We start from the raw sequence: 26662 nt of genomic DNA, 5'->3' as shown, positions 1-26662 counted from the left end.
CTTCGTTAAGAGATGCCCTTTTATAGTCATGTAGTTATTTTTGCAACATGGGCTTGAATAAATATGTTAGGAAAGTCACTTGTTTTCTTAGGCACTAGTGGCTTTTAAAAAAAATCTTCTATATAATTTTTATTATATAAAAGATTTGAATGTTTCATTATATAACTTTTATGATATGTATGTATGAATATATATATATATATATATATATATATATATACCCCACCTACTGCTTATTCGAGTTAAATTACGCAGTTACGCAAAAAGTGAGTGCGTGATTTTAGTAAATGGTTAAAGATATGTTAATTATATGACACAGAAATATCTAGACTTAATCTTTTGTCTAACCTGTTTATTGTCTTTCAATAACAATAAAGGACAATCATCTTGTTTCTCTTTCTAACATTTGGGGATGGGCATTGAACAAAAATATGCCTGACATTAAATTCCACTGGTATGATTCAGTGACATGACAGGAGCAAAGGAGGGCCAAACCAACTGGACGGCCCAGTCTTCTTCTGTCCTACTGACACGCAGGAACTGCGGAGGGCCAAAGATGCCACAGTTTCATAAAATGATAAATCCTAAAATTATTGTTTAAATATTTGAGATTTTAAAAAAGGTGGAAGTAAATACATTTGATAAATTATTAATCTATTTATGCTTGTTTAAATCCACACACAGTGGAATACAAATTTAACTATTTCAAACAAGGAACTATGCAAAAATTGTGTCTATAAAACAAGTTTTTCCAGTCAAAATAAATGTATTGTAATTTCCCACACACACTCCCACCAAAAATATTTTCAACACTCATAGTTACAATATTCAGCATAATAGCCAAAAATAACATTGTTAGAACTATTATATGGTAAAATATAAATAAAAAATTAAATAATAAAGAAGTAATATTAAAGTTTTAAATAATAAAGAACAAGTAATACAGTTTCTGTGGGACATATATTTTTTTGTTGTAGTTTCCTTTGTTTTGGGTTTTCTGATTGAGGGAAGATATTATGGTGTGCTCTCCATCTTAGAACACAATGTCCACAAAAATTACAAATAAAGAAAACATTTTAAAACCACAGACCCCCCTTCTACCCCACCCCCCAACCACCCACCCCACACCCGACTGAGCCACAGTGGATGTAGCAGCAGCATATAGAGCCTACTGCTAATAAAGTGGCAATTTCCTGCATAACTGTATATCGTGGACATATTGGAATGTTTTGCACTGTACAAGTTTTCAAGATACATATTGACCCTTCAGACAAATTAAATTCTTATTCAATGGCTCGCTCTAATGTATTACTGATATTTTCACAGACATTCACTACAAAAACTACAAACTATATCTTACAGGAGTTATTTTGTTTAATTTCTTGAATTGTGGCACCTTTGGTCTTCCATAACCTAACGCGCAGGATTGCCATCTCCAGCATTGAGCTGCGCTTTGAAGTGGGCGTGGCTTTCCTCTCACAGTCATTTACTATTGGCTGTCAGCCGGACAGTCTCACTTTGGTCAACCAGTAACGTCCATCTTAACCTCTCAACGCCCCACCCCCTGCAAACACAGCAACAAGTGCACTGAGGATGCTCTCCAGCTCCAATCCTCTAGGAAAGACTTACTGGAACTGGGCTCCCCATTGAAATAACGTGCAACTTCTCAGTAACACCGGGCTATAATAAAGCGTATGATGAGTATAATGAGTATTCATCTTTCTTTTACTTTGTTTCGAACGAGTTTTACCGGTCCGTGAAAGTGAAATTAGACACTGCGTCGCTTACGCAACTTGGGAGAAGTTTATGCGTGAGTTAGCTTAAGTTGCTAGCTCAAGAAGTCAGGGAGCCGTTTGTTCTCAGTATGCTGCGGGGTGACTGAAGAGAGGAGAGGACAGGAGAAGAACACTTGTTGGGCTTTTTCTGTGCCCGACATGAACCTGGCAGCAAGCAAGCCGCTAGGAGATACAATCTGCTTCGGTATGGATAAATAGCAAAACAGCTGCTCTGTCTATGTGGGAAGAGGAACGGTGGAGGAGGATTTCAGCGACTATGAGCAGGGTATGTTTTATTGTTTCTTACCAAGACTTTTCCACAGCATTGTGGCTAAAACACGTTAATTGAAAGGATGTGTATTGTTTCCCCTTTCGACTGCAGTGATTTCACCCTCTTTGGTCCCTGAGTGAAATGGGACCTGAGGGGGTTATTATGGTGCATTATAGCAGTGGTTGTTATAGTGATGTGGGAGATGCCAGGCAGTTAGTTAGTTAGTGAGGGAGGGAGAGAGGGGGCTAAGGCCCTGCTAATACAAAGAGCTCAGCCGTCCAAGACTAAATTAATGCACATGTAAAAAAAACACGTATTTGATTTCTTTATGAGCTTGAGGAAACTTTTCAGAGTAATCCACACTCATACATCCAATACTTAACTTTAGCACTTCATTTAAAGGTTTACCTTAATAAGTTACTTTGTTGTTCGGTGAGATTCAATAGGTCCATAAGTGTGTTAGAGCAGACACGATTTATTCAGAGACAGCACTAAAATAACTCTTAATTGATACCAGGTAGGTTAAAAAGTAAGACAGATAGCGCATTTAAAGAAAGCCCAGGGTATTATATGTTTCTCAACATGTAAGAATTTACGATTCAGAATAGCAAAACATTGCTTAATTTCAAAAACTTTTATTAAGTTTCTGCCAATTAGTGGTTATAATAAATGTAAATTAGTTTACTTGTTATAGTTACTGTAGAATATGATCTTTCACTATTAAAAACACCAGTTAACAGTATGCCTTGCTATGTATGAAAAATTATTTCCTATTTTATGTTATCATCTGAATTTTTCAAAACTGCAACCCACAATAGCCGTTTTCATTGGACAGTATGGATGATGCAGTTATCAATCGAATAATTGGAGCATGAATGGTAGCTGCAGAATTGCCGATTGTAACATACCACTATTAATTGATTTGTTATGTGCAGAACTTGTCTTTTGATTGTCCATTATAAATTATATTTTAAGCAGAATTAAAACAACGCTAGCTGTAGCAAAAACAGTACTATAAAATTAAGTCATGGAACGTCATAAAACAAGTACAATTGAGTAAGAGATTAAATCAGCCAGTTTTTTCTTGTTTGGCTGTGATCAGTTTCCTCAGCAGCATGTACTTTGATGCATTTTTTTGAGTTTGGTAAAAATCAAATAAAGGTTATTTTCACATGCTTTGATGCATGTTCACATGTTTTAAATGGTTATATTCTTGTAATTCCCTCATCTTCTGTTTGGGTAATACCTCTATCAAAGAAACCTGCAGCGAATTTTTCTTCTCAAAATTATAGATTACAAACACGATGAATATAGTAGTAGTTTTCAAGCAGGGCGGCGCAATGTATTGCAAAAATATCGGCAGTGCAACATCGGTGTATGCAATATTTATATCACAATGGACTGTTTGGAGTGCAGTAGTTGGTGGCTAATGTATTATGAACATGCATTTTCATGCTAATGTAATATTTAGCCAGTTTGACCGAGTCTCACAGCAACAGATGCCTGCACCGGAAACAATTGACATTGCCCAAAATGCTAAAGGTCACAGAAGAAGAAGAAGAAAATAGGCTTATATCCCACCTGATCGTCATCACAGTATTTACCTTTATTAACAGACAGACACCTCATAGCTTGCAAATTGTCATTTAGGTGTTATCCTAACAACAATCATGGTTGGCGCTATTTCCAAACAGACAAATTTTTCTTTCTTCTAGTTGAGGGAAAAGTGTATTAGCCTTCTTTTGGCCAGCTGACCTGCAGTGTGCAGCAATACGTTGGAGGAGGGGCAGCCCTGCACAATTCTGTGCCCCATAAAGTTGATGAAACTACTTCTGGCACTTTATTGAAAAGACTTTGAACATCAGGAATGTTATCAAAGACTGTTTCTGTGTTTTTACACCATAACTACGTAAAACCTTGGTTTACCTTGAAACTAGAACTCAGCCCATGCCTAATAAAATTCAACCAAATTTTTTAAACGTGTTAGATAAAATTCTGATTTAAAGACATGAGCACAAGGTGCGAAGCTCTACTACAATCAAAAGCCAGTGAAACAGGGTGGATCTTCAGTAGTTCCTTGAGACGTTCTAATTCAGTAAAACTGTTTCATAGAATTGGGTGGCCACTGCAAAAGGAGCAACCACTTCTGTTTTTATTGAGTTTGGCTCACGGAACTTTTAAAAGCACCTAATATTTGACCTTGGAGTTCTTGCTAAAGTTTGTTTAGATAAACCGAGGCTAGCGTGAGCCCTGCAAACTATCAAGAAACCCTTCAAACCTTTAACAAACCAATATTCAGTCAGCTCAAAGGTCAAAGTCCTTATGCCAGGAGTTTTGATACAGGATTTAATAGCTACAATATAATTGTCGTGTTGGCTGCTTTCTCTTATTGTAATTTATCAATAACTGATCAAAAATAAAACATCTACATTTAATCTTCCTGTAGTTTCCTCATCAGAAACTTCTTGTCTAAAACGTCTTGGTGGAGCTACAGTCAGGTTTCACTGTTGACCGATGATGATGAGGCTTGGGGGTGTTTTGTCCTCTCTGAGTCTTGTACATTGAGTGGTTTTAGATTTCAGACTGTCTGTCTCTGTGACAGTCCTCTGCAGATCAGGTAAAGTGTGCGGCTCCCTAAATGAAAGTGGAGGCACTCCCTGGTTTGGCATCCACCTGCGCTTCTTATGCTATATAAGAAGAGGCGTGGTGGCTCCTGAGCTATGGGTGTTTGCCTGATGAGACATCAGAAACTGGGTCATGCTTTTATTCTCTTTTATACAGGAAAATGGTTGTTGGAAAATGGAAGTGTTCACCTGATCCAAACAGAACATATTTTAGAATCATAATTCTGTAGATTATTATAAAGTTGGTCCTAAAATGAAAATCAAAAAGTGAAAGGGTTATATTGTAGCCTTTTATCTCTTTTTTGTTTTTCTTTACCTTCATAGAAAGCACAAAGGCCAAATTAGGTCCTGCAGTCAAGTCCTAATGGCTCATTCAAAGGCTCTGGGTGTCACTCAGTCATACTAAATAACCAACTAATTCACATAATTACGCTATCGTGTCGATCAAGCCAGTCCTACACACTGACTGGTAAAGCTTCACTAATCAGATTATTTGGAATGGAGTTGGTTGAGGATACAAACACTCCCACCTGTGCAGACTGATTGCTGGTCAGTTTCCCTCAGAGTCCACTCGCTGACACATTTCATTCCAGCTAGAGACTGGCTGAAAGCTTGACTTCCAAGCATCCAAACTGAAAAGATTTTATTGTGGATTCACATCAGCTCTCAGTGCGGTAAATTGTTGCCCAATCTGCCAAGACACTTGTGCAATCTGAAGATGTGAATTCATGCGCTTCGAAGACAAAACACAACATTTTTTTTCCTTCTACTCTACATACTGTAAGTGCAGCTTAACTCACACAAACACCTGTTTGCGTACGCTGATGAACTAATCAGCCAGTCTGTTCTAAGACATTGTTTGGTGACTGTGTTCCTCACAGCTTTGATTCATGAAGACAAACATAAATGGAGACTGGGATGGTGACATCTGACCGTGGAATGCGGTTGCTCCAAGGTGGTTGTGTCTGCCTAAAACTAAGAGAACATGAATGCCCCTTGGTGTATTGTGTCTGGCGTATTTTTTTTCTTTCCAAATCGGAGGCTTAATTTTCACTTAATGAGTTTGATCCTCCCTTAAAGCAAGACATACCTCTGCAGAGGTGAACTTTGTTTGCACAGGGTCACTTCACGTTACGCACTTATGGTTCCTTACATAACTGCTTGCCCGGATTCTCCGGTCCAACAGGGAGGGAGGCAGTCTTTTTAAATGCTTTCCTCCCACAGCTGTGTGCACACATGTATGGGTGTAGGCAGCCGTGCACAATGTGAGGAGATGCTCTGACTAATTGTTTAGCACTGTTATTGGTATGCAGTTCTGCTTTTCGGCTGCTGTGTATATGTTAACGTTTCTGAATGTGTGCGTCCTCTTCTCTGAGAGTCTAATCTCATGATTGCTACCGCTGGTTGTGTCTGTGTATGTGAGCAGGGATGAGGGATGTGGTTTTTGTGGTGTGGGTGTGGGGGGTGAGGGGGTTGCTCCCTGAGCTCCTAATTAACTCTGGACCTGGGCCTGCAGCGTGCCGCTCCCATCGCCAGATTAGGGAGAGGAAGCCGAGAGAAGCAGCCATCCTGGTATGTTGGCATTGCTGGACAGTAGCGTAGGAAGAGACATTAGCATAGCATAAGTGCAGTGCCTTGCTAAAGTATTTGTACCCCAGGACTTTTTCACATGTTGCCACATTCCAACCCCAAATTGAATTGCATGGCGGTCTTGCATGATGGACCAACACAGAGTAGCTCATAATTGTGACGGGCACAGAAAGGGATACATGGTTTGGAAATTTTTTTGACAAATGAAAGCCTTAAAAGTGTGGTGCACATTTGTATTCAGACCCCTTTAGTCAATACCTTGTAGAAGCACCTTAAGCTGCAGTTACAGCTGCAAGTCTTTTGGAGTGTCTCTACCTGTTTCACACATCTAGATTCGCCCATTCTTAGCAAATGGCTCAGTCAGGATGAAGTGCATTTGTTCATAGCAATTTTAAAGAATCTCAAATGCATTTAGGTCTGGATCTTGAGTGGGCCATTCTAGTTCCTGAATACATATTGCTTTATATTCTGTTGTAGCTCTGGCTGTTTGTTTAGGGTTTGTGTTTCATTAGAAGAACATCTACCCCAGTCTCAAGTCTTCCTCTCTGATCAGCTTTTGTTTTCCAGTGGAAGAAAAGCTACCATGTTTCTCTATTGGGACAGTGTGTTCAGAGTTATGTGTGTTGTTAGTTTTACTTCACACACAGCATTTTGCATGAAGGCCAGAAAGTTCAGTTTTGATCTCATCTGACCAGAGAATCTTCTTCTATGCGTTTGCTGTTTCCCCTGCATGACTCGTTGCAAACAGTGAACAAGATATCCTATGACTTTCTTTCAACAATGACTTTCTTTGTACCACTCTTTCATTAGGGTCAGGTGTGTAGCGTGCACACCTAGTAGTTATCCTGTCAGCAGATTCTCAAACTTAAGCTGTGAATCTTTGCAGCTCCTCCAAAGTTACTATGAGACTTATGGCTGGTTTTCTGGTGCTGTCCTTGCTTGGCCTGTCAGTTTAAGTGGCAGCTGTACTGCCTTGCTAGGTTGTGCTGTACTCTTTTCATTTACAGATGAGCGATTGTTTCAGATGATAGACAGTAGTCTTGGAGATGTTCATAGCTTGGAATATGGTTTTTCCCCTGCCCTCATAATGCTGTTGATGTTCTTTAAGAAACCTGCTTTATAGCACAGCTAAATTTACCCTGTTATTAAATTACACACAGGTTGACTATTTACTAATTAGGCGACCTCTTCAGACAAGTGGTTGCACTGTGTTTTATTTAGGGGGCTGAACACAAATGCAAGGCATACTTCTAGATTTTGCAAACCACGTGTTTATTGGCAATTATCATGTCCTTTATTTTTTATTGTAATTAAAAAATATTTTGATGACAACTATCATTTATAGTGACGACAAACTATGATGGATGACTTTTGCGAATCTCAGATGTGAACAGCATCATTGGGATTGTTTAGATTTTAGATTTGTTCCAGATTTTTTTTTTTTTTTTTTATTGTGTCCAAATCAGAGCTGCTGCTGAGATCTTCGACTCACATCAGACAACCTGCAGCATGGCTTTAATATAAAATTATCTCCTTGTTTTTATAAAAAGGTGACAACCTGTCTCACCTTCATTCCTCTGAGCAACACTGCCAGGAATTAGTGGATACCAGCTGGCGTGTAACAGTTGGCACCTGCTGCAGGAAAAAAGCAATGCAGGCACTGAAGGATGGAGCCTGTGGAAGAACGACCGATGCCACAACGCGAGTTCTCAAAACAAAAACAAGCTACTCAAGCTGTGGCCATTCTTACCCTATCTTCCCACCTTCTGTATGCTTAAGAGCGAGATGGAAGTATTGATCCTCTATTTTTTTCAAGTTGCAACTCAGCGTGATTTCTTCGCAGGCGGAGTGGGAGAGTGAGAGCACAAGGAGTCAATTCAGCGTAGTTTTGAAAGCAGCACATTGTTGGTGGGGGGTGTTTAGTGTCTGTCAGCAGCAGTGCTTGGCAGCGGTGGCTCTGTGTTTACATAAGTATTCAGTGTGATGGGGCAAAATGGTTGAGGTGACAGCAGATTCCACAGAGAGGTTGATTGAGAAAGATTATCTGCTGCTATAAACATGCATGGATGAAAGCGCACACTGCAAAGACTAAATCTGGTTCTTCCTTCAAATTCTAAAGAGTTCAGTTGTTTACTTTCCATAAACACCGTTGTTAAAGATCCATTTTACAAGAAACGATTCTCTTATTTCAGTAACTTAATAATGTCAGACCTTGACTATGCTGATTACTATATTTGCATGGTATGTTACTCTCAATGAATTTCCACATATCTCATCTGAAAGAGAGACATCTCTAAAATCTGAGGTTAACTTTGTTAAGAAATGTTTGGATTTTCCCTTGCCAGAGAGCCAACAAAGATCCATGTCGATTCATCCCTAAAACATTGTAATGACGTAATGCCTTGGCTCTAAGCTGGTTTTCTGGCTCTGATAAACCAGACTGGTTCTGAGCTGTTTTTTTGAAGAATCAGCTAAGAACCTACCCTTGCTCTGGACAGCTTCTTTGAGGAAAAAAACCTGTACGGTCCTTGATAAAACATTGTTTTTTACCCAGGCCTGTAAAGAGTTTGTGTCCTGGTAGCATCAGAACTCACTGCTAGAGCCAGTGGAGACAGAACTGCTAAGTAAGCACTTTCCCTTTTTTAAAATTAGAAATGGTTTTGTCGGAGATGCACTGGAGAAAATTATGTCAACCACCTACAGTAACATAGTTAAAAACATCAGAAATATTAGTTAAATATGCTCTGATACAGAGCTGCGCCATTGATTGACTTACATTGCAATATCAATGTGTGCCATATCGCAATTGCAAAGGATTGCATGGATGCAAAATTTTGCAGACTATAATATCTCAAGGGCTGGGCATTTAAACTCCGCTTCCCAAAATATATTTGATCCATTTGGATGGACTTTTCCTGTCCATTTTACCCTCAACTTATTGTATGTACTAAATATTAGCAAGAAAGATCAGAAAGCTGTTGAAGAGTGGTGAACACATTGTGCTGATTGAAAAGAAAGTGACTAGTGATGAACATCCAGGTTGATCATAATTGTTATTTATGCACAACAACAGAGTCCTTATCATAGTATGGGTCCATCGGAGACTAAAACCAATGGTGTGATTGCCATTGATAAAGGTTGGGAACCCACCATCCATCATGAAACACCAAGCAGGGGAGACAAGTTATATTAGCTAAAAAACTGTTAAGAGCATATTATTGCCATTACTTGTGAAGGAAATAATTGATGTGGTCATTAAGGGTTAAAAATAGTGTTCTGGTGTCATTAATTTCTTGTTTAACTGGCTTGTTAACAATGTTTGAATTCTTCAGACAGGGATAGTGTTGGAAGTCTCTGCCAGTACTAGTTTGTGGATTGATCAATGAGATGTTTGTAAAGATCTACTTCAGCAGTTCCTCATATAGCCAGCTCAGAACTTCCACTTCAGCAGAACATTGCAGGTTCTAAAGTTCTACTCACGGCAATGCTGGTATAATGAAGACACCCATGTTTTGGAATTCAAGTATATTGGAAAATAAACTAGTGACTATTGGATCATTGATAAACCCTTGCTATTGTGATGTGATTATAAACAGTTAATCAACTCTTAGTTCACATAAGAATGAACAATATGCAAATGTAGGGCTGCATGGGGATGGGTACCTTTCACATTTGAACTGATATGGTACCGATACCCGGTGGTACCGTTTGATTTTATGTGAACAGGTTACTCGGTAGTACCGACGGAATTTGGTCAGTACCATTGAAGTATTGAATCCCTAGGTACCCATCCCTAGGGGTGCACAATATCACTATATGCAATATGACTGCAATAAGTGCTAGCTAATTATTTAAGTGTCATGCATTCAGGCTCTCTTATATTTGGTGACGTGTTGTTTAATGAGGCAGTTTTAGAAGGTAAAAAGGTTGTAAGGTGGTCAAGTAATTAAAAAAACGACATCTGAGTTACTTCAAAGCTAAAATAGCCAAATAGAGGTCGGCCAGAAGCAACTTTTACACCAAGCTGCTGAAATGGAAATAATGAATTTTATTTGACTTTTCATTTTCTAATTATCTGGGGTCTACGTGAGATATAAACCCTAAGCAGAAATGCTTGTTTATTTATCACAAGCCCCATTGTTATCGCAGCATTCACTAATTTTAGCTAGGGCTAAAACGATTCCAACAATAACTCGAGTAACTCGATTACTACAATTCCTTGAGGCAAATTAAAACTCTGTTTAACCTGTCAGCGCACCGTGTTTCAGCCAGGTGGTTATTTGTCCTGCACAACGGTCTCACTTAACGATAGCCTACGCTGCTGATACATGGAGGCCAAGTGTGGTAATCAGCTATGGAGGGGGAGACGGTGTGGGGCAAAAATTAGAGCAGAGAAAACAAATGAAATATCGAAAGTGTGGGATCACTTTAAACTTAACAGAAACAAAAGCAGCGCAGTGCGTGCACTGATAAACTGAATTAGCATGCCATAATAACACGTCTTCGATGCTGCAACACCTGAGCAGGAAACACAGGCTGCCCCTCCATGCAAAATGAAAGCTAACAGTGCACATCGCCCTGTAGCTGGAGGTCAAATCAATCGGATGGAAACTATTTACTAATCAGGTGCCTTCTGGAGGTGACTGTGGATCAGTGGGAAGAGTAGTCGTCTTGCAATCCGAAAGTTGAGGGTTCGATTCCAGTTTCCTTCTGCCACATATCGATGTGCCCCTGAGCAAGGCGCTCAACCTCAAGTTGCCTACAGATCTGCGTATCGTGCTTAATTCAAAAGCCTGTCCACTCTTATCTGAGTGAAAAACAGAAATGTATCCTTCTCTTCCACTTAACGGTCATGCACTATATGTTGATCTGCTCTAAAATAATTCAGATAAAATGCATTAAAGTTTGTGCTTTTCATGAGTTTAAGGATTATTTACCCTTTTATAGCCACAGTTCATACCGCACCCCTGTAGTGAGTCCAGCTTTAACCCAAACAGCAGACTTTGGTGCCGTGCATTCCAGGTTGAAAATCTTGTACGGAAACTTTTTTGAAAAAATGATTTTGATGTCCTTTGCCAGCTGTTGGGACCATGACCCATAATGACTTGGAGAGTGTCCTTCATAGGAGGACCACACAACCCTCCCCCATCACCTAATCACCATCATCTAAACTTCTGTGAAATCTGGAGAAAAAACTGTCAATTTATTGCATTAATCACAATGGATTAGCAGTTTCATTGCTTAGTCACGCTCACAAAGCTGCACTTCAAAGCGTCAGCTGCCTTAGCTGCTGCCCTGCATCAAACACATGTAAAGCTGAAGTGTACAACCCCCTAGCCTGGGCCTCAGCTCTCCTGGGACATTGAAATGCAGCACCAAGGACAAATACATGTTGTGTTCTTAGTAAAATGGCTTTCTCTTCTGGACCCTGTCCACACTGTGGGACACTCACGTCTCTGTTTTTCTGTTTCTCCTCATCTGTGCACGTCTGGGACAAACAGGGAGGATTCAAAATGAATTTTCTTGCTATGGTTAGGTATATTTCATTTCAGAAATCAAACATGTCTCATGAATTATCAATAACATTTATTTTATCTAAAGCCTGACACGCACTTGTCCATGGAGTTTTCAGCATTAGCACTCTTAAATAAAGGAGAGTAGATTATTTTTAATGTTTACATTTATGCATATAAAATTATATTAATTAATGTCTTTGTATTATTAAATAACATTGAACAGGCCTAAAGAAATTACCAGATAAACCAACAAGATAAAAAAGGCATTTCAAGGTACACTATACAGGTGGACTGAGTTAGATTGAACCTGGAGCTCTCAAACTAAAAGCATTAACTCATTTAATCTCTAAAATTGATCAAGTATTGCTTTAATTCTCAGGTGTCAACAGAAAGGCTATTTTTGATGGCCTAACTAGGACTTTAATGACCTAACAGTAATTTTACCCATCTGGGATGAGTGAAAAATACAAAATGGACATCTTGCAGAGATTTACTTAAAACCCCCAACTTGGCATATGATGGGTCGCATATGACGGTAAACAAACAGATATTGCAACTGAAGTCCACATGGCTAAGCGTTCCTGGCTGACACTATGGCTGCGCAATACTTAGTAAATTTGTTGTCACTTTAGTATCAGTATGCATCATATTTGTATCGCAAAACACTTGTTGGAACTGAATAATTGCTGAATGCAGAAGATTTAACTAACATTGGGAATAACATCGCATGACTTTTTAATATCCTGGAGCCCTAGTTAACCGGGTGGGGTCCAGCTTTGTCGTCTCATAAAGGCATTATTACTTGTTTTTGCTCAGCTGCACAGAGTTCTTTTGCAGCTGGGCTCCCTCTTCGACTCAGACCATGCCAGTGTGCCCCAGTCAACCAATGAAAGGCAGACAAATGGAGTGTTGCATCAAATTATTGAGGCAATGCAAAAAGGAGTCTCAATTTAGCCAATATCAGAGTTATTCCTCTAAGGCTTCAGAGATTGGACCCTTTAAAAATGCTTCTTTTTGACCCAGAACACTACCTGCTAAGAGTTGCTTGATTGTTGTTTGATTAAATATTAATCTTATATTTTATCTCATATTTTATCAGTCCAATGCAGCTCCAGGTCCATTTACATACAGAGCCTAGTGTAATGTTTTCAGATAGATGTTAGACTGAGACTTCATTGTGCCTACATAATAGAAATCTCATGAAAATCTCAAAGTTTAAGGATTAGTTAAAGCTACGCAAGTTTGTCTGATCTGCTTTGATTTGGTAAGAAAATGCAATTGTGCAATGAAATGCAATACATTCTTGTTTTCTATGTCCCATGTGAAAGTTAATGAAGTTAACCGTTGTTTGTTTTGCAGGCAGAACAGAAGGACAAGGTCTTGTCCCGAAGTGAAGACCCTCTCCAGTGCCTTCATCAGTCTAAACCTGACCCCCTGATCAGGAGCAGACCTCTCAGCGACACATATCCATCGCAGAGCCTTGCTGACAGGAGTTCAGTCCCCTACCTGCTGTCCGGGTGTGGTGCCCAGATACGGCCGGCGGGTGCAGCTCCGCTCTCCGACCAGAGCAGAATAAATGGCATCAATTCCTCTGCCTGGTCCAACCCTGTGATAGGTCCAGCTGAAGGAAGGCCTCATAACTCTAGAATTATGAGGCTGCTTTCTAACTCAAGGAAGGGTGTTGTCCCTCCTAGCAGTCCGACTGCCGACAGTCCAAACAATGAAGACAACAGCAGCTCCCAGCCATGGACCGGATTTTCAGGGTTCGGTGTTGTGGACTCCTTTAAAAAGCTGCGGTCATCTGTGCTGCAAGGAATTCAGAGCAGAGGGGCAGCAAGCAACAGTGGACAGAATGTACCTTTACCCATAATGGAAATGCCGAATGGATCAGCTGGGAACAGCTCGGAAGCTGACCTAGCTGATGCAACTAATCATTTAAAGACTGCAGACGGAAATCATGTATCAAATGGAAATTTAACAGACCAAATCTCAGCTGAGTTTAAACAGTATGGCTCAGACATTGAGGACTATGATGATGAGGAAGCTGACAGTGGTCTCACGCGCAATTCCCGATTTTCCAGGAGCATCAGGAGAGCATATGGAGCAGGAAGGATCATGTTGCTTGACATAGAAAACGGAAGAAGAGTAGGTAGCGACAAAAATGTCGCGACATGCAGCACACAAAAACCAAATCACAGGTCAAAGGTTGATATCCAAACAGAGACCCAGAAGGAAAACAGTTTTGTGAAGCCTCTGAGCAGACTGAGTAAAAGTGCAGAGAACCTTCATATATTTAAGCTGCCTGCTAGACGTAAAAGCCCATGTCCCGAACCTCCTTCCCCACAGGAAGACCCTCAGAGGACCACATTGTCAAACGGGACACCAAACATTCAAAGGACCTCCAGCACTTCTTCAGTGGATCTTCGAGGCAGGAGTAGCCCAATGAAGAACAAGGGGTCAATGGTCAAGCTAATTGGCAGCATGACTGACCTAACCACCCGCCGAAAGCAAGGTCTGCCCCCAAGTCCCACCTCTCCATCTCTCATGTCCCCCTTGAGCCGTCTCCACGATGACTACTCTCGCCGTGTGCCTTGCCTGCCAACCAGTGAGCGACAGCGCCGGCCTGTAGCCATCACCGCTCAGGTCAACTCCATCAAGTACACCCCCCTCATTCATGCCGCACCTGAAAACAACGCAGGCCTGCAGTCGTATCAGGGTGTCATCGACCCACTTTCCTCAGAGCCCAGAGATTTACCAGACCAGATTTCAGCTGATATCTCTGCTCAGCATGAGCCGCTGCCTGCTCCAGCAGCAAGTAACTCTAAACAGATGGTCGAACGTGTTTCACCCCCACTCAGTCAACGAGAGGCATCGCAACACCAAGGACAACTTGACTTTGATTTGCTACCAAATGAGGTAAGGCTGCAAACTTCTAAATCTTCCCCTGTGATGAGTGCGATATGAAATAATTTTACCTTCGTTGCTCTTTCTGTCTACCTGGATCTCTCCCTGGCTCCGGAAAATGTGTCTTAATGATAAGAGCCTGTTTGTTGACTGAGCTCTTCAGTCTTACTGGGGTTGCAGCAAAACTTCCAGCTCTCCAGAAAGAGACTTAATTTACAATGGTCCTAGTGCCAGAAATTGTTTTTTTTTTTTTTTATTTGTGCCTGTTTTTTCCCAGATATAATGAAGACTTCTTGAGGATCATAAAATTCTTGGGATTCCTCAACAAAAAAAGGAAATAGTCTTTGTGTTTAGTGTTGTATTGGTAGCTGCATATTTCATGCTGTCTTCAACATCATTGCCGGCCGATGTGCTTTCTAACAGCACACCTGCAGACCATTCAGGTTACGTCTGTCTCAGGGGAACTCAAAATGCTCCTGCATAGCGAGGAATTATCCATGTTTATTCCACCAGTTATGCTCGGGGAACGTGGACAGCACTTTAAATTTATTTGAAGGTGGCACTTTTGGAGCAGACACTTCTTTCCCAGATGACGCCCTCTCACACCGGGGTGCCAGTCTCCTCAAAGCCAGTTTACAATCGGCTTGAGCATTGATTTCTGAGTTTTCTTCTAAATATCCCTTCATCAGAGCTTACATTTGCAGTGAGTGGACAGAGTTGGGTGTTCCTCCTGGATGTTGATCTTAAACACAAGTTTAAACTGGTTTTGGAATAGATAAATCAGGCTAACATTTAACTTCTTAAATGACCCTGACCTGAACCCTATTGAAAACGTATTTCCCATGCTTACGCCGGGTCCGTGCCAGAAAGCTGACCAGATCTACAGATTGTCCTGAAAACAGTGGTCAAATATACAGCATTTAAATATTAGTTATATTAGTTATGTATACATTTGAGCTTGTATGTATAGTTTTAAACCTGTGGGGATTAAAGAAGATCTACAATACACTTATTATTGTTTTTGAAATGTATTGAAGTTACGTTTGGCATGATTATTTCCATCCTGGAGTGGTTTACATGTATAATTAAAACTAGAAAATTAGGCACAACAGCAGCACAGTCCCATATTCAGAGGCTTCAGTCCTCAACATCTGTCGCAGGTTCGATTCCTGGCCCAGGTGACCTTTGCTGCATGTCTTCCCCCTCTTTTTGTAATAATAATAATAATAAATACATACAATACCAGATGGTATAGATAGGAAATTGGATTTGTGGCTTATTGCCATAACAATATGGTGTTAAATGGGTTTTTTTTTTTGCCTAAAAAATAACATTATTTGTCTTTTGCATTAAGTCTGAATAGATTTAATGCCCTGCTGTTACATAATTTTAAACTGTTATATGCAAAGAAATACCCAGAATTTAAAATGGTAAATAAATAAAGAAGGCAGATTTAGGACTTTCTGATCTTTAATGGCCCCTCTCTTCTGATTGGCCATGACCCTTGTCTGAAGCAAAGAAATCTCACTCGTCTAAGTGTGAAGTGATCTTTGATATATATATTCTCATGATTATGTAATGCGTATGGGTTTACTGCACGTACCCTGAAAAAGAAAAAGAAGTGTAAGTCGTCCAAAGTCCCTCTGCTTGTCAGATAAATAACGAAAACATCGATTAGCCCTCCTGTTCCTGTCAGACTTGTTTGATTCCTGACGTCGGCTGCAGCGGGGTCACATGCTGCGTTTGGACCCGTCACGCTGCCTGGCACTCTGAAGGAGCAGGGGGAGTTAATGATTAGGCTTAGTTTATGATTAGTGGCCCTTGAACAAAAAAAGGCACTGTGTGAGTGGGAGGGGAGCAGGCTATGACTGAGCGCAGCATTAGTTTCTCCCCCCTTTCTGTTAGTTGCTGCCGCAGATCAAAGTACAGCAACATGAGGTCTGTATGACTGGAAAAGCGCTATATAAGTTCAGTCCATTTACCATTTAACCTTTGACAGCTAACAACTCCCCCAAGTAAGCAGGGTGATAAATGCAGGAGTTAGTAGAATAATTCTCTGAGATCGGGATTTTGTCTTTAACAATGGATTGGAAAAGTACGTCCGTGTTTTTTAGGCGTCAAGGGGCTTCTGAGAGGAGTTTAGGGATTTGGCCTTGAGGACCCCCGGCAATCCAGTTTTACAATGGTGCTGGTTCTATGTGTGCCATTCCAGTGTATATGGCGGGGTCCGGACCCAGGCAGAGAAAAGCAAGAGGTGAGGTTTAGTTTTACTGGATGAGTGGGAGCATCATCTTATAATTTATGGTCAGGAACATTTTACCCACTGAGAAATGTTACGTTATGAAGGTTATATTTGTTTTATAAGATGGTTTATTGAACTGAATCTTCGTTCTGCTCTGAAATCATTTTTTGTGACTTTGTTTTATCTTCACAGCTTGATGTTTCTGTTTTCCTGGTAGTTTTATCCAAATCTCTCTACATTCAAAGTACGGTTAGTCAATGTGCTGCAGGCTGAGAGCATGTTAACGGTCACATTCTACGTTTTGTAGTTCTATGCTCTTTGCTCAGACACGTTTTGATTTCCTCCTTGTCCTGAAGCTTACTAAATGAGCTTTATTATGTTCACTTGTTTCACTGATTACTATGGTAACATTTGTAATCATATTTTAATAGTAAAACTCATTTAACATTAAAAGGACTAGTTCTGGCGCTAATAAAAAAAATAAAAAAAAACTTTTGATTGCAGTGAAATTAAATCTGCACCAAATCTCGAACCTGGCTGTTTTTAGAGGCTGTTTAAGATTGTTTTTGTGCAGAAGGAAACGTTACTTTCCTCTAACTGCCCCTTAGCTAATGCTAAGTAAGCATTTAGTTTTATAGTTTGGGGTTTTTTCAGAATAGTCTTTTCATCTTCATGTTTTGTTGGCCACCAGCATTGTTACCCAGGGTCTGCTAATACTCTACATGGCAGACAAAATATTAATGCAGAGCTTTTTTTTACAGAGACATAACTTCCACCAAGGTTACGCAGTAAGCGTCTGTATCTAAACCTTAGAAGACACGTTCTAAAGTTAAACAGACATAATGTATTACAGAAGACATTAATACAATAGACAATAATAATGACACTGTTGATGAATTTGCACACCATTATGAAGATGCAAAGTGGAAAAATAAAAATATGACATTGCACAATTCATTTTCCAAGTTGGGTAAAACTCTCAAAGGTCGGGGTCAGGATCCCACTTAGACGTGCAAATCACCAAGTGTTGGGTCTGAAAATCCAAATCAGATATCAAACTAAATGACAAATGATGATGATGAAATGAGAATTGAGAATAGATTAAAAAAGAGGTGGTCCTTATATGGTAATAGTGGTTCAGAAGTCAGGTTTGACCTAAGTAATATGTTTTCTTTTCAGGGAATTCATGATTTTAACATAAAAGAAATGTGATGTGGTAAATCTTTCACATCACCAAAGCAGAATTCAAAGATTATTGAGGAGAGATGTTGTTACTTGGTCCTTGTTTTGTCTTAAACTTCTCTTTCTTACTTTCCAGGTGAAATCACCTGTTCTAGAACAAGGTCCACTTCCCCAAACAGAGGAAGTCTCCACAGCAGCCAGCAGCCCACCTTCTGACCCCTCAACATGCCTCTCTAATACACCCGCATCACCCACACCTCCCACAGACGGAGCCGCAGCTTCCACAGAAACCACTTCGGTGAAGCCCAGACGGAGGAGCGGGCGCCCCAGACCTCGGCCCATCTCTGACTACGCCCAGCTCGTTTCCAGGAAGCACTGCATCCCCGAGGAAGTGGCGGAGCCAAACTATGAGGAAAGGACATCAGATACGCGGCTGCATGTAAAGTGCAGCTCTGACGGGAACGGGAGCAGCCCCGAGAACTGTAGCAATAACGGGGATGTTCAGAGACATCGGCCCGTCTCAGTGATCGGAGATGTGGATTTGTTCCCGGCAGATACCGAGTTGAAGGAGGATCGCCTTCCTTCTGTAAGCTTTTACAACCTTTGTCCCCTGCAAATGGTGTTCTTGTTGCACAGTTGGTATTAACTTCTCTTTCCCTAGGATTGAAATGATTGAACTATGCTCAGAACTAAATGTCAATATAAAATATTCTTCAAAATAGCCTATGAACCCAGACATAGAGAGGCGTCCAAAGGTTAATATTTCAGTCATCACAGCAAAGGATACTTTAAGGAATCCAAAATATTAAACATAATTAAAGTTATTTTACAAGTTTTGGTTTGGTACATAATTCCATATGTGTTCATTCACTGTTTTGATGCCTTCAGTGAGAATCTACGTACAAGGTAAATAGTCATAAAATAAGAAAGGTGTTCTAAAGCTTTTGACCAGTAGTGTATATATAATCATATATTCTCACACCTTTCTTACCTTAGAGTGAAAATAATCTTCAGACAAAGGAAGGGCTCATGCAGGGAGGCCATGTTTTTACAGCAGCCCGAACCTATCCATACACACCGGATTTAGCTGTGTTGTTTACATTTTTTGAAACGGTGATAGTTTTCTCCTAAATCCCAAAGAGTGCGGGCTAAGGCAGATTGTAATCTTTTTGTGCTAATCTGCAGATTTGTGACTTGATCTCTTTGAATCCTGCATGCTGCTTCTTTAAATTCCAGGTTGCGCTGAGCGTGTTGGAACCAAAAACCCACCCAATTGTGCAGCAAGCTTCAATAGAAAAACAGTACTTGCAGGTACAGGTAATAAACACGTCTCGTGAAAAGATCATCAGTATAGCTTTGACTGCTGCAAAACAATATATATTCATTTCATTCATTATTATGCAAGCATTACATTGAGACACATAAAATAAAACGCAACAAAATAGGCACATAAAACAGAGCACAAAGAACATAAGGATAATGGCTGAAGATCATAACACGACACCTTAAAGTGATCTGATTTGTAAAGACCGGAACCAACACAGGTTTTTGGAACTTGTAGAGTAAGCCTTGATTAGTATAATGATTAATAACGCTTCAGGAAAGTAGGTTTGAAAAACATGGAGATAGCTTATGCAGAAAGAGCTGGAAGGGCAGTGTTTTTGTATAGAACACAATAGGGGTGTAATTATACATAAAACTCACGAGGTGAAACACGACATTGACGGGACGAGATTTTAATTATATTTTCAGTAAAACCTCAAAGATCGGCTGAGGTGCAATGACAGTTTTCTGCCTTGACTGTCCTTTCGGTGCTGCTGATTTAGGCACGGTGTTGTGACGGCTCTCAGTGCGTCTTTACATTGTCCGAGTGTTAGCCACAGCCTACACTCATATTTTTTTTTTTTTGCAGTGCTTACATATTGTTCGTATCTTTTCTGTCACAATTTATTGTTTCTGCTTGGAAACCCAAAATGCTGCCAAACAAATTATTTTGGAGTAGTTGCATCTTCTGTTACAATTTCATCAGGAGAAGCCTTGCTGACCGCAGGCACCTCACAGGGAAATATCGTGATGTTTTAATATGGCGAGGTCTTGTACCACGAGATCTCGTTGCAACCCAAGTACAAAGTGGTGTGTTCCATAGCAGATGATTCTTAAAGCAGCGTGATGAACAGAATCGAGGAGTTTAAGGGTGGAGGAGCCTGCTGTACCGAAAATAAAACTGGTCAAGAACATGGAGGATAATTTCTGTGATGAATCTTTTCCCTATCAACAGTTAAAAACTGAACTTATTTAAAAGAAAATCCAGTGTCTGTCTCAGTTGCAATAAAAAATTGTTTTTCAAAGTTTAGTTTTTCATCAACCCAGATATTTGGATTCTGACACTTTTTCAACTAGTGTTGTCGATAAAAATGATATGCAGACTTTTCTGGAGTTCCCTTCGTCTTTGAGCAGTTTAAAAGCCCGGTTAAATTAAGGAGCAGGTTTTAAGGAGGTCAAATGATCACTTAGGATTTTGAATATTGAGATGGAATCTACAATTGTATTATGAAGATGTAATTTTATTGATATAAGTGGTTAAACAGAGTTGGTCCAAGGACAAAACCATGGGGAACACCCAAACCTGAAGATGAGCAGCAGTGATAAGCAGTGTCAAAAGCAGTTTTTACATCTACTGTTTAAAAGAAAGCAGCACAGTTTGCTGTTTGAAGCTGAAGCAACGGCATTTAAAACTAAGGAAAGGTGAATGGTGCCATTGGCTTGTTTACAGTTTTCATATTTCTAAGAGACACGAGGGGTGGAGACAACGGAGATAATGCAAAGCAGGTCCTGATTGTTCAACCAGCTCCACGTGTTTGTGAAACTGCATTCAGAAGTAGTTTTGTACAACCCAAAAATGTTCAGTAAAACCAAAAGAATTAAAGTAATGAACGATGAAATTAACATTGTCCGTTTTTTTTAGCCACGTTAAACTTTAATAAAGTGCTGTGAAAGAGTATTTGCCTCCCTTAAATGCTTCAGATCATCAAACAAATACTTTTTTCACAACATGTCAAGTGTTACAGGAACCAGAGAATTACTGTAACAAATAGATAAGAGGCCCAAACTAACCAGCCTGACTCGGTGTGGGAATGCTAAGACAGGCTCTACTATATGTGTGTACCGAGGATTCATGAGAGTAGCTGGTGAAAGCCAGAGAAAGTGAGCTCTTCCTAAATCACAGGACTTTTCCTCTTGTTATTACTGCAGCCTTTGTCGCGACCGCCAATCCCCTCCCACCAGGTACCCCCCTACAGAGGAGTGTCTGCCAGATTCCGGCCCTGCGCGCTCTCCCAGAGCACCCCGATCGGACTGGACCGCGTGGGGCGGCGCAAAGTCCACAGAGTGCTCAGCGGTGAGAACTGGAGCTTGTTTTTGAGAGGATTTTAACAGAAGTCAGTCTGTGGGGGGAAAATCTGGGGCTGAGGAATGTCAGCAAGTATGTTGGAGGAGCAACGCTGATAGAGAGCCAGATGTATGTTGCTTGGTTTCTACACGTGGTTTCATTATCTCTGGGTATGTGTTGCAGCTGGTGCGTCTGAGTGTACAGCCACGCTCGATGACAGCGTGAGCGAGGAGGAGGAGAGCAGCTTCGATGAGCTCGCTGATGGCACGCCCTACCTCCAGCCCGGGGTGGAGCTGTCCGTGCTCAACGAGGTGAGGGACGCTCACACGTGTTCTCAGACAAAAAATCTGCACCAAATTTTTAGGCTCATCTTGTTTCCAGTCTATTATGATGTTTGGCCACGATTCAGCCACAGCACTGTCCACATGTCTAGAAGTAATCTTACATGTTGGACACGGACTTAGCCTCCATGTAATTGTATGTTCTTATCTGCCTGTGTGTTATGCAGTTGATAATCTCGGGCCATGCCGTGTACGCCGAGGCTCTCTGGGACCATGTGACCATGGAGGAGAAGGAGCTGGCCTTCAAGGCTGGAGATGTTATCTGCCTCCTGGACGCCTCGCACAAGGACTGGTGGTGGGGCAGGGGGGGCGACAGGGAGGCCTGGTTCCCTTCCAGCTTTGTGAGGGTAAGTGGACTTTCTGACCCTGCTCCCTTTTACGTGTTTGCAGAGAAAAAAAAGGCTCTCAATCCGGCTTAGGCCCAAACAAACAGCGGCACACTGAATGGTCTGAAACACAAGAGGGTCAAGATGGTTTCTGTGGTGATGAGAAGTGATTGACAGTTTGGTCTTAATTAGTAAGGCTGTGGTAACGATGGTGACGTTGCTTGATTGGCCGACAGCCGTCTGCTGTGTAATTACTTGTTGCTGAATCAGTGTTGATGAACAGCGACTGGTTAAGCTTCCACATGTTGTTGCCATAATAAAGTAGTCACTGCTCTTCTTGTAATTGTTCAAAACCTGTAGAGACAAATATAAAGGGCTGCTAATTTATGTTTTTAAGTCTAATCCTGACTTAGGTTTGGAATCAAGCAGATTTGTCTGGAACTGGTTCTCAGGAGTTCTTGTCGAGTTTGCGCTGCATGTGTTTCAGGTGCGTGTGAACCAGGAGGACTCGAGCGCTGAGAGTGTGGAGAGTGTGGCGGACCAGGAAGACCCAGCTCCCAGGGACAAACCCAGCACCCAGCACAGGGAGCAGATGAGAACCAATGTGGTTCAGGAAATCATGAATACTGAACGCATTTACATCAAACACTTAAAAGACATCTGTGAGGTATTTCCTTCTATACCATTGTAATACAACGCTATAAAAAAGTATTTTAGCTTGTTTTGACACTTAAATGATTCACCATGATGGAAATTGTAATATTACTAATGCAATTTAGGAATGATGATTACCCATGGGTAATATTTCACTTGCCACACCTAGGCCTCATTAGTGCCAGACCTGTAGAATCAATAAATTATTTTAACAGGACATTTCTGACCACATGAAGTAGGCTAAAAATCTAGAAAAAGCAACTCATCATGCTCCAATCTATAGAGGCTCAAGAACAGGTGCCACTGACATCGATCTGAAAAGGTTTACATCGTGATTCTAAAGCTTTAGGATGCCAGTGACCCAAAGTGAGAGGTGTGTGTCCTGTTACATCTGCTGTAAAACCCACATCATCAGAAAAAGAACATCATACTGAAACATACTCAAACATGGTGGTTATAGTATGGTGGTCTGGGGCTGCTTTGCTGCTTCAGGGAATGACGCAGCAAGCCATGAATTCTGGTTTCTAGCAGAATCTCTTGCAGGAGAATGTGATCTGTAGCTCAACCATGCTTGCTTATGCAGCAGGACAATGATCTAAAGCACACCAGCAAGTCCTCTTAATGGCTCAAAAAAGAAAACTAAATGACAGTTTTGGCATGGCTTAGTCAAAGTCCGGACATAAATTGGATTGAGATTTTGTGGGATGAACATAAGCAGGCTGTTCATAATTATAAACCCTGTAAATGTTGCTGAATTAAAACAAATCTGGAAGAAAGAAAGCAGAGTGGATCAAAATTCCTCTACTGCAATAAAAAGACTCATTGGGAGGAAATTCAGAAACACTTGATGGCAGGAAAGAGTGGCACAACCTGTCATTTTGCTTAGGAGACCATTACCTTTTCACATAGGATGATCATTTTAAAACCACATTTTGTCTTAACATGGGTTATATTTGTCTGATATTAATGTTTGATTACATAAAACCTATGTGATATGTGAGGGCACAAATAATTTTTTACAGCACCATGCACATCTGCTCCAGCTTCTCAAAGTACTGTAAATGTTCTTCAGGGAAAAGTATTACATGTTTCTAGCACCCCCTGTTGATGAGAAATAAAACAGTTTTAGGGTGTTCTGTCAGGTAAAACAAGGCGTTGGTTTATGTGTTTCAGGGTTACATCCGTCAGTGCCGGAAGCACCCCGACATGTTCACTGAGCTGCAGCTGAAGACGATTTTCAGCAACATAGAAGACATCTACAAATTCCAGCGGCTGTTCCTCAGAGACCTGGAGAAGAAGTACAACAAGGAAGAGCCACATCTCAGTGAAATAGGCTCCTGCTTCCTCATGCAGGTGGTGACCATGCATGGGAAATCCTTATCTCAGTAGATCCTTGAATATGTCACTGAACCATTTATAGTTATCACAGACTGTTTCTCTGCTTCCCTGAAGGGTGAGGGCTTTTCGATCTACTCTGAGTACTGTAACACTCATCCCGCAGCCTGTGCCGAGCTGCAGCGTCTCGTGAAGATGAGCAAATATAAACATTTCTTTGAGGCCTGTCGCCTCCTCCAGCAAATGATCGACATCTCCATCGCTGGTTTCTTGCTCACACCTGTCCAGAAGATCTGTAAATACCCACTACAGCTGGGGGAGCTGCTCAAGTACACACCCAAAGACCACAGGTAGCATATTTAGAAATTAAAATATTAGATGGTATTCATCAGACTCATGGCGCTGTTTTTTATGAGGTCACATAAATGAACAAAGATGCATCCTTTACTCTAGCACATCCTTAGTTGCTTTGTTCTGTTTGTTTTTCATTCAGCACATCCTACATGGTCTGTTTTGGAGTTGATGTGTATTCGCTGTTTTGTTGCAGGGACCACACTGGCGTCAATGAAGCCTATGAGGCTATGAAGAAGGTGGCCAGTTTGATCAATGAGAGGAAGAGGCGGCTGGAGAGCATCGACACCATCGCTCATTGGCAGGTTGCCATTTTGCACTGGGAGGTCAGCTGCTTATTAAGTTTTAAATATCATTTCAGTTATATTCTGTTAACTTTATGTAAAAAATACTTCTGGCCATGGTGTAAAAGTTTTAACTCTTTGTAAACACGCTGAAGGGGCCCGACGTGCTGGAACGCAGCTCGGAGCTGATCCACTCTGGCGAGCTGACCCGAGCCGTCCGGCAGGGTAAGCTGCAGCAGCGTAGCTTCTTCCTGTTCGACCACCAGCTCGTCTACTGCAAAAAGGACGTCCTGCGCAGAGACCTGCTCCACTATCGAGGGCGTCTGGATATGGACGAGATGGAAGTGGTGGACGTGCCTGATGGGCGGGACCAGGACCTGGGCCTGACCCTGAAAAATGCTCTGCGGCTGCGGCACGCCTCCACCTTGGAGCTTGTGTGCGTTCTGTGCTGCAGGAAAGTCCAGGACAAGCAGAGGTGGTTACAGGCCTTTGCCAAGGAGAGACAGAGGGTGAAGGAGGACCAAGAGATGGGTGAGTTGCGCTGCACGGGCAGGAACAAGGATGAGACAGCAGATATTTTGATCTGAAGGTGTGTTTTCTGTGCAGGAATAGACATCAGTGAAGAACAAAGAAAACAGGCCATTGTTAATGCAAGAAGAACAAAACATGGGAAGATCAAAAGTAAGGAAAAATATTTACTACATGCTATGAAATTGCCTCCTAGGTTTACGTTCAGATTTGATCCATTAATATATATTTTTTTATATATATTTCAGCTGGCTATGCCGACTCCGTCCCACCCCACCAAAACCTGCCGGCCCTTCAGCAGCGCCACATCACCATTCCCACCAGCGTACCTCAGCAGCAGGTGTTTTCTCTGGCCGAGCCCCCCAGACGAAAGCCTTACCACCTGCTGTACAGCATCACACGCAGCGCCTTCTTCAGGAAATGAGGCTCTTTCATGGGGTTTTGTCTCCGCTAAACTGTCCCAAAAACTCAAAGAACATTATTTTTCTCCAGTTTGTGTCAAGTCTTGTTTTTGTGCCTCTCTGTGTTTTTCATAACGGTTCTGTTTTTGTTGCTGAGTGCCTAAAATTTATCGCAAAAGTGTTAAAATTCTGTCCGTCCTCTTCTTCTTGTTCGTTTTTCCTAAAAACGCTGCTTACTCAAAAAACACCCATCCTGTTGTTTTTTTAAATTCCAGCTCACAGATATATTTTTAATTATGACAACGACGTTTTGTCTGCTTTTTATGTTCAGAAACATGGCTTTAGTTTGTTTCACAAAGGCTGGGACCTTTTTTTGTTGAGTCTGTCCACTGAGCACGGGAGGATAAATTAACTCCTCACATTCTTATGAACTGTAATGCTGTAAATAAAACTGATGTACAAACATACCTAATGCAGATGGATGTTATTTTGAGGCTTGCGAATATTACTTCTTGGGAGTTGGATAGCGATGGAAGATGATGAACGAAACCTTAGCCACACCAGCCAGGAGTGGAGGTGGGACCTTGTTAAGTTCACCTTTGCGCTGCTTGGATCTGGTTTCAGACACCTGTTGGCTGAAGATCCAGAGCGTTTCACAGTTTCCCCGCAGCTCTTTTGACAGGAAAATTCTTGTCTCAAAATAAAGGAAGAAAAAATGATGATGATGAAGAAACAGAAATCGGGTGTTAGATGATAATGGCTTGACGGGATATCTGTCATGGGCACGAAGTGGAAGGAGACGGAGCAGACTGAAGGGAATGACGGTGATGCATCACAGCAGGACGCAGCGAGTGTAAGTAGGATACAGTTTTATTTTTAGTGCGTTCCCATTCAAACTGGAGGAAGAATGTGGGAACAGTACTGTAGAGCTGCACGCTGTAATCAACAAG

General features: G+C 41.2%; 1 protein-coding gene across 3 annotated transcripts; it reads left to right on the top strand.

The window, feature by feature from the left end:
- The first annotated feature begins 1597 nt into the window (after window positions 1–1597).
- spata13 (spermatogenesis associated 13) lies at window positions 1598–26179 on the top strand. Of its 3 annotated transcripts, XM_047349932.1 has the most exons (14): window positions 1598–2061; window positions 13136–14692; window positions 18241–18690; window positions 19341–19415; window positions 21357–21501; window positions 21676–21803; window positions 22001–22180; window positions 22647–22826; window positions 23987–24166; window positions 24266–24498; window positions 24696–24825; window positions 24939–25314; window positions 25390–25464; window positions 25560–26179. In XM_047349932.1, the coding sequence occupies exons 1-14, from the start codon at window positions 2014–2016 to the stop codon at window positions 25733–25735; spliced, it is 3933 nt and encodes a 1310-aa protein (XP_047205888.1). In that variant the 5' UTR covers window positions 1598–2013; the 3' UTR covers window positions 25736–26179. The 3 variants fall into 3 exon arrangements, with proteins under 3 accessions (XP_047205888.1, XP_047205889.1, XP_047205890.1); XM_047349933.1 differs by lacking the exon at window positions 19341–19415 and having other exon boundaries at window positions 1599–2061; XM_047349934.1 differs by lacking the exons at window positions 1598–2061; window positions 13136–14692 and adding an exon at window positions 16615–16934.
- The last annotated feature ends 483 nt before the right edge of the window (window positions 26180–26662 follow it).

Source organism: Girardinichthys multiradiatus, chromosome 21, assembly GCF_021462225.1.
Source record: "Girardinichthys multiradiatus isolate DD_20200921_A chromosome 21, DD_fGirMul_XY1, whole genome shotgun sequence".
Classification (NCBI taxonomy): Eukaryota; Metazoa; Chordata; class Actinopteri; order Cyprinodontiformes; family Goodeidae; genus Girardinichthys; species Girardinichthys multiradiatus.
The sequence above is the reverse complement of the archived record's forward strand: the minus strand, read 5'-3'. Positions and strand labels throughout refer to the sequence as shown.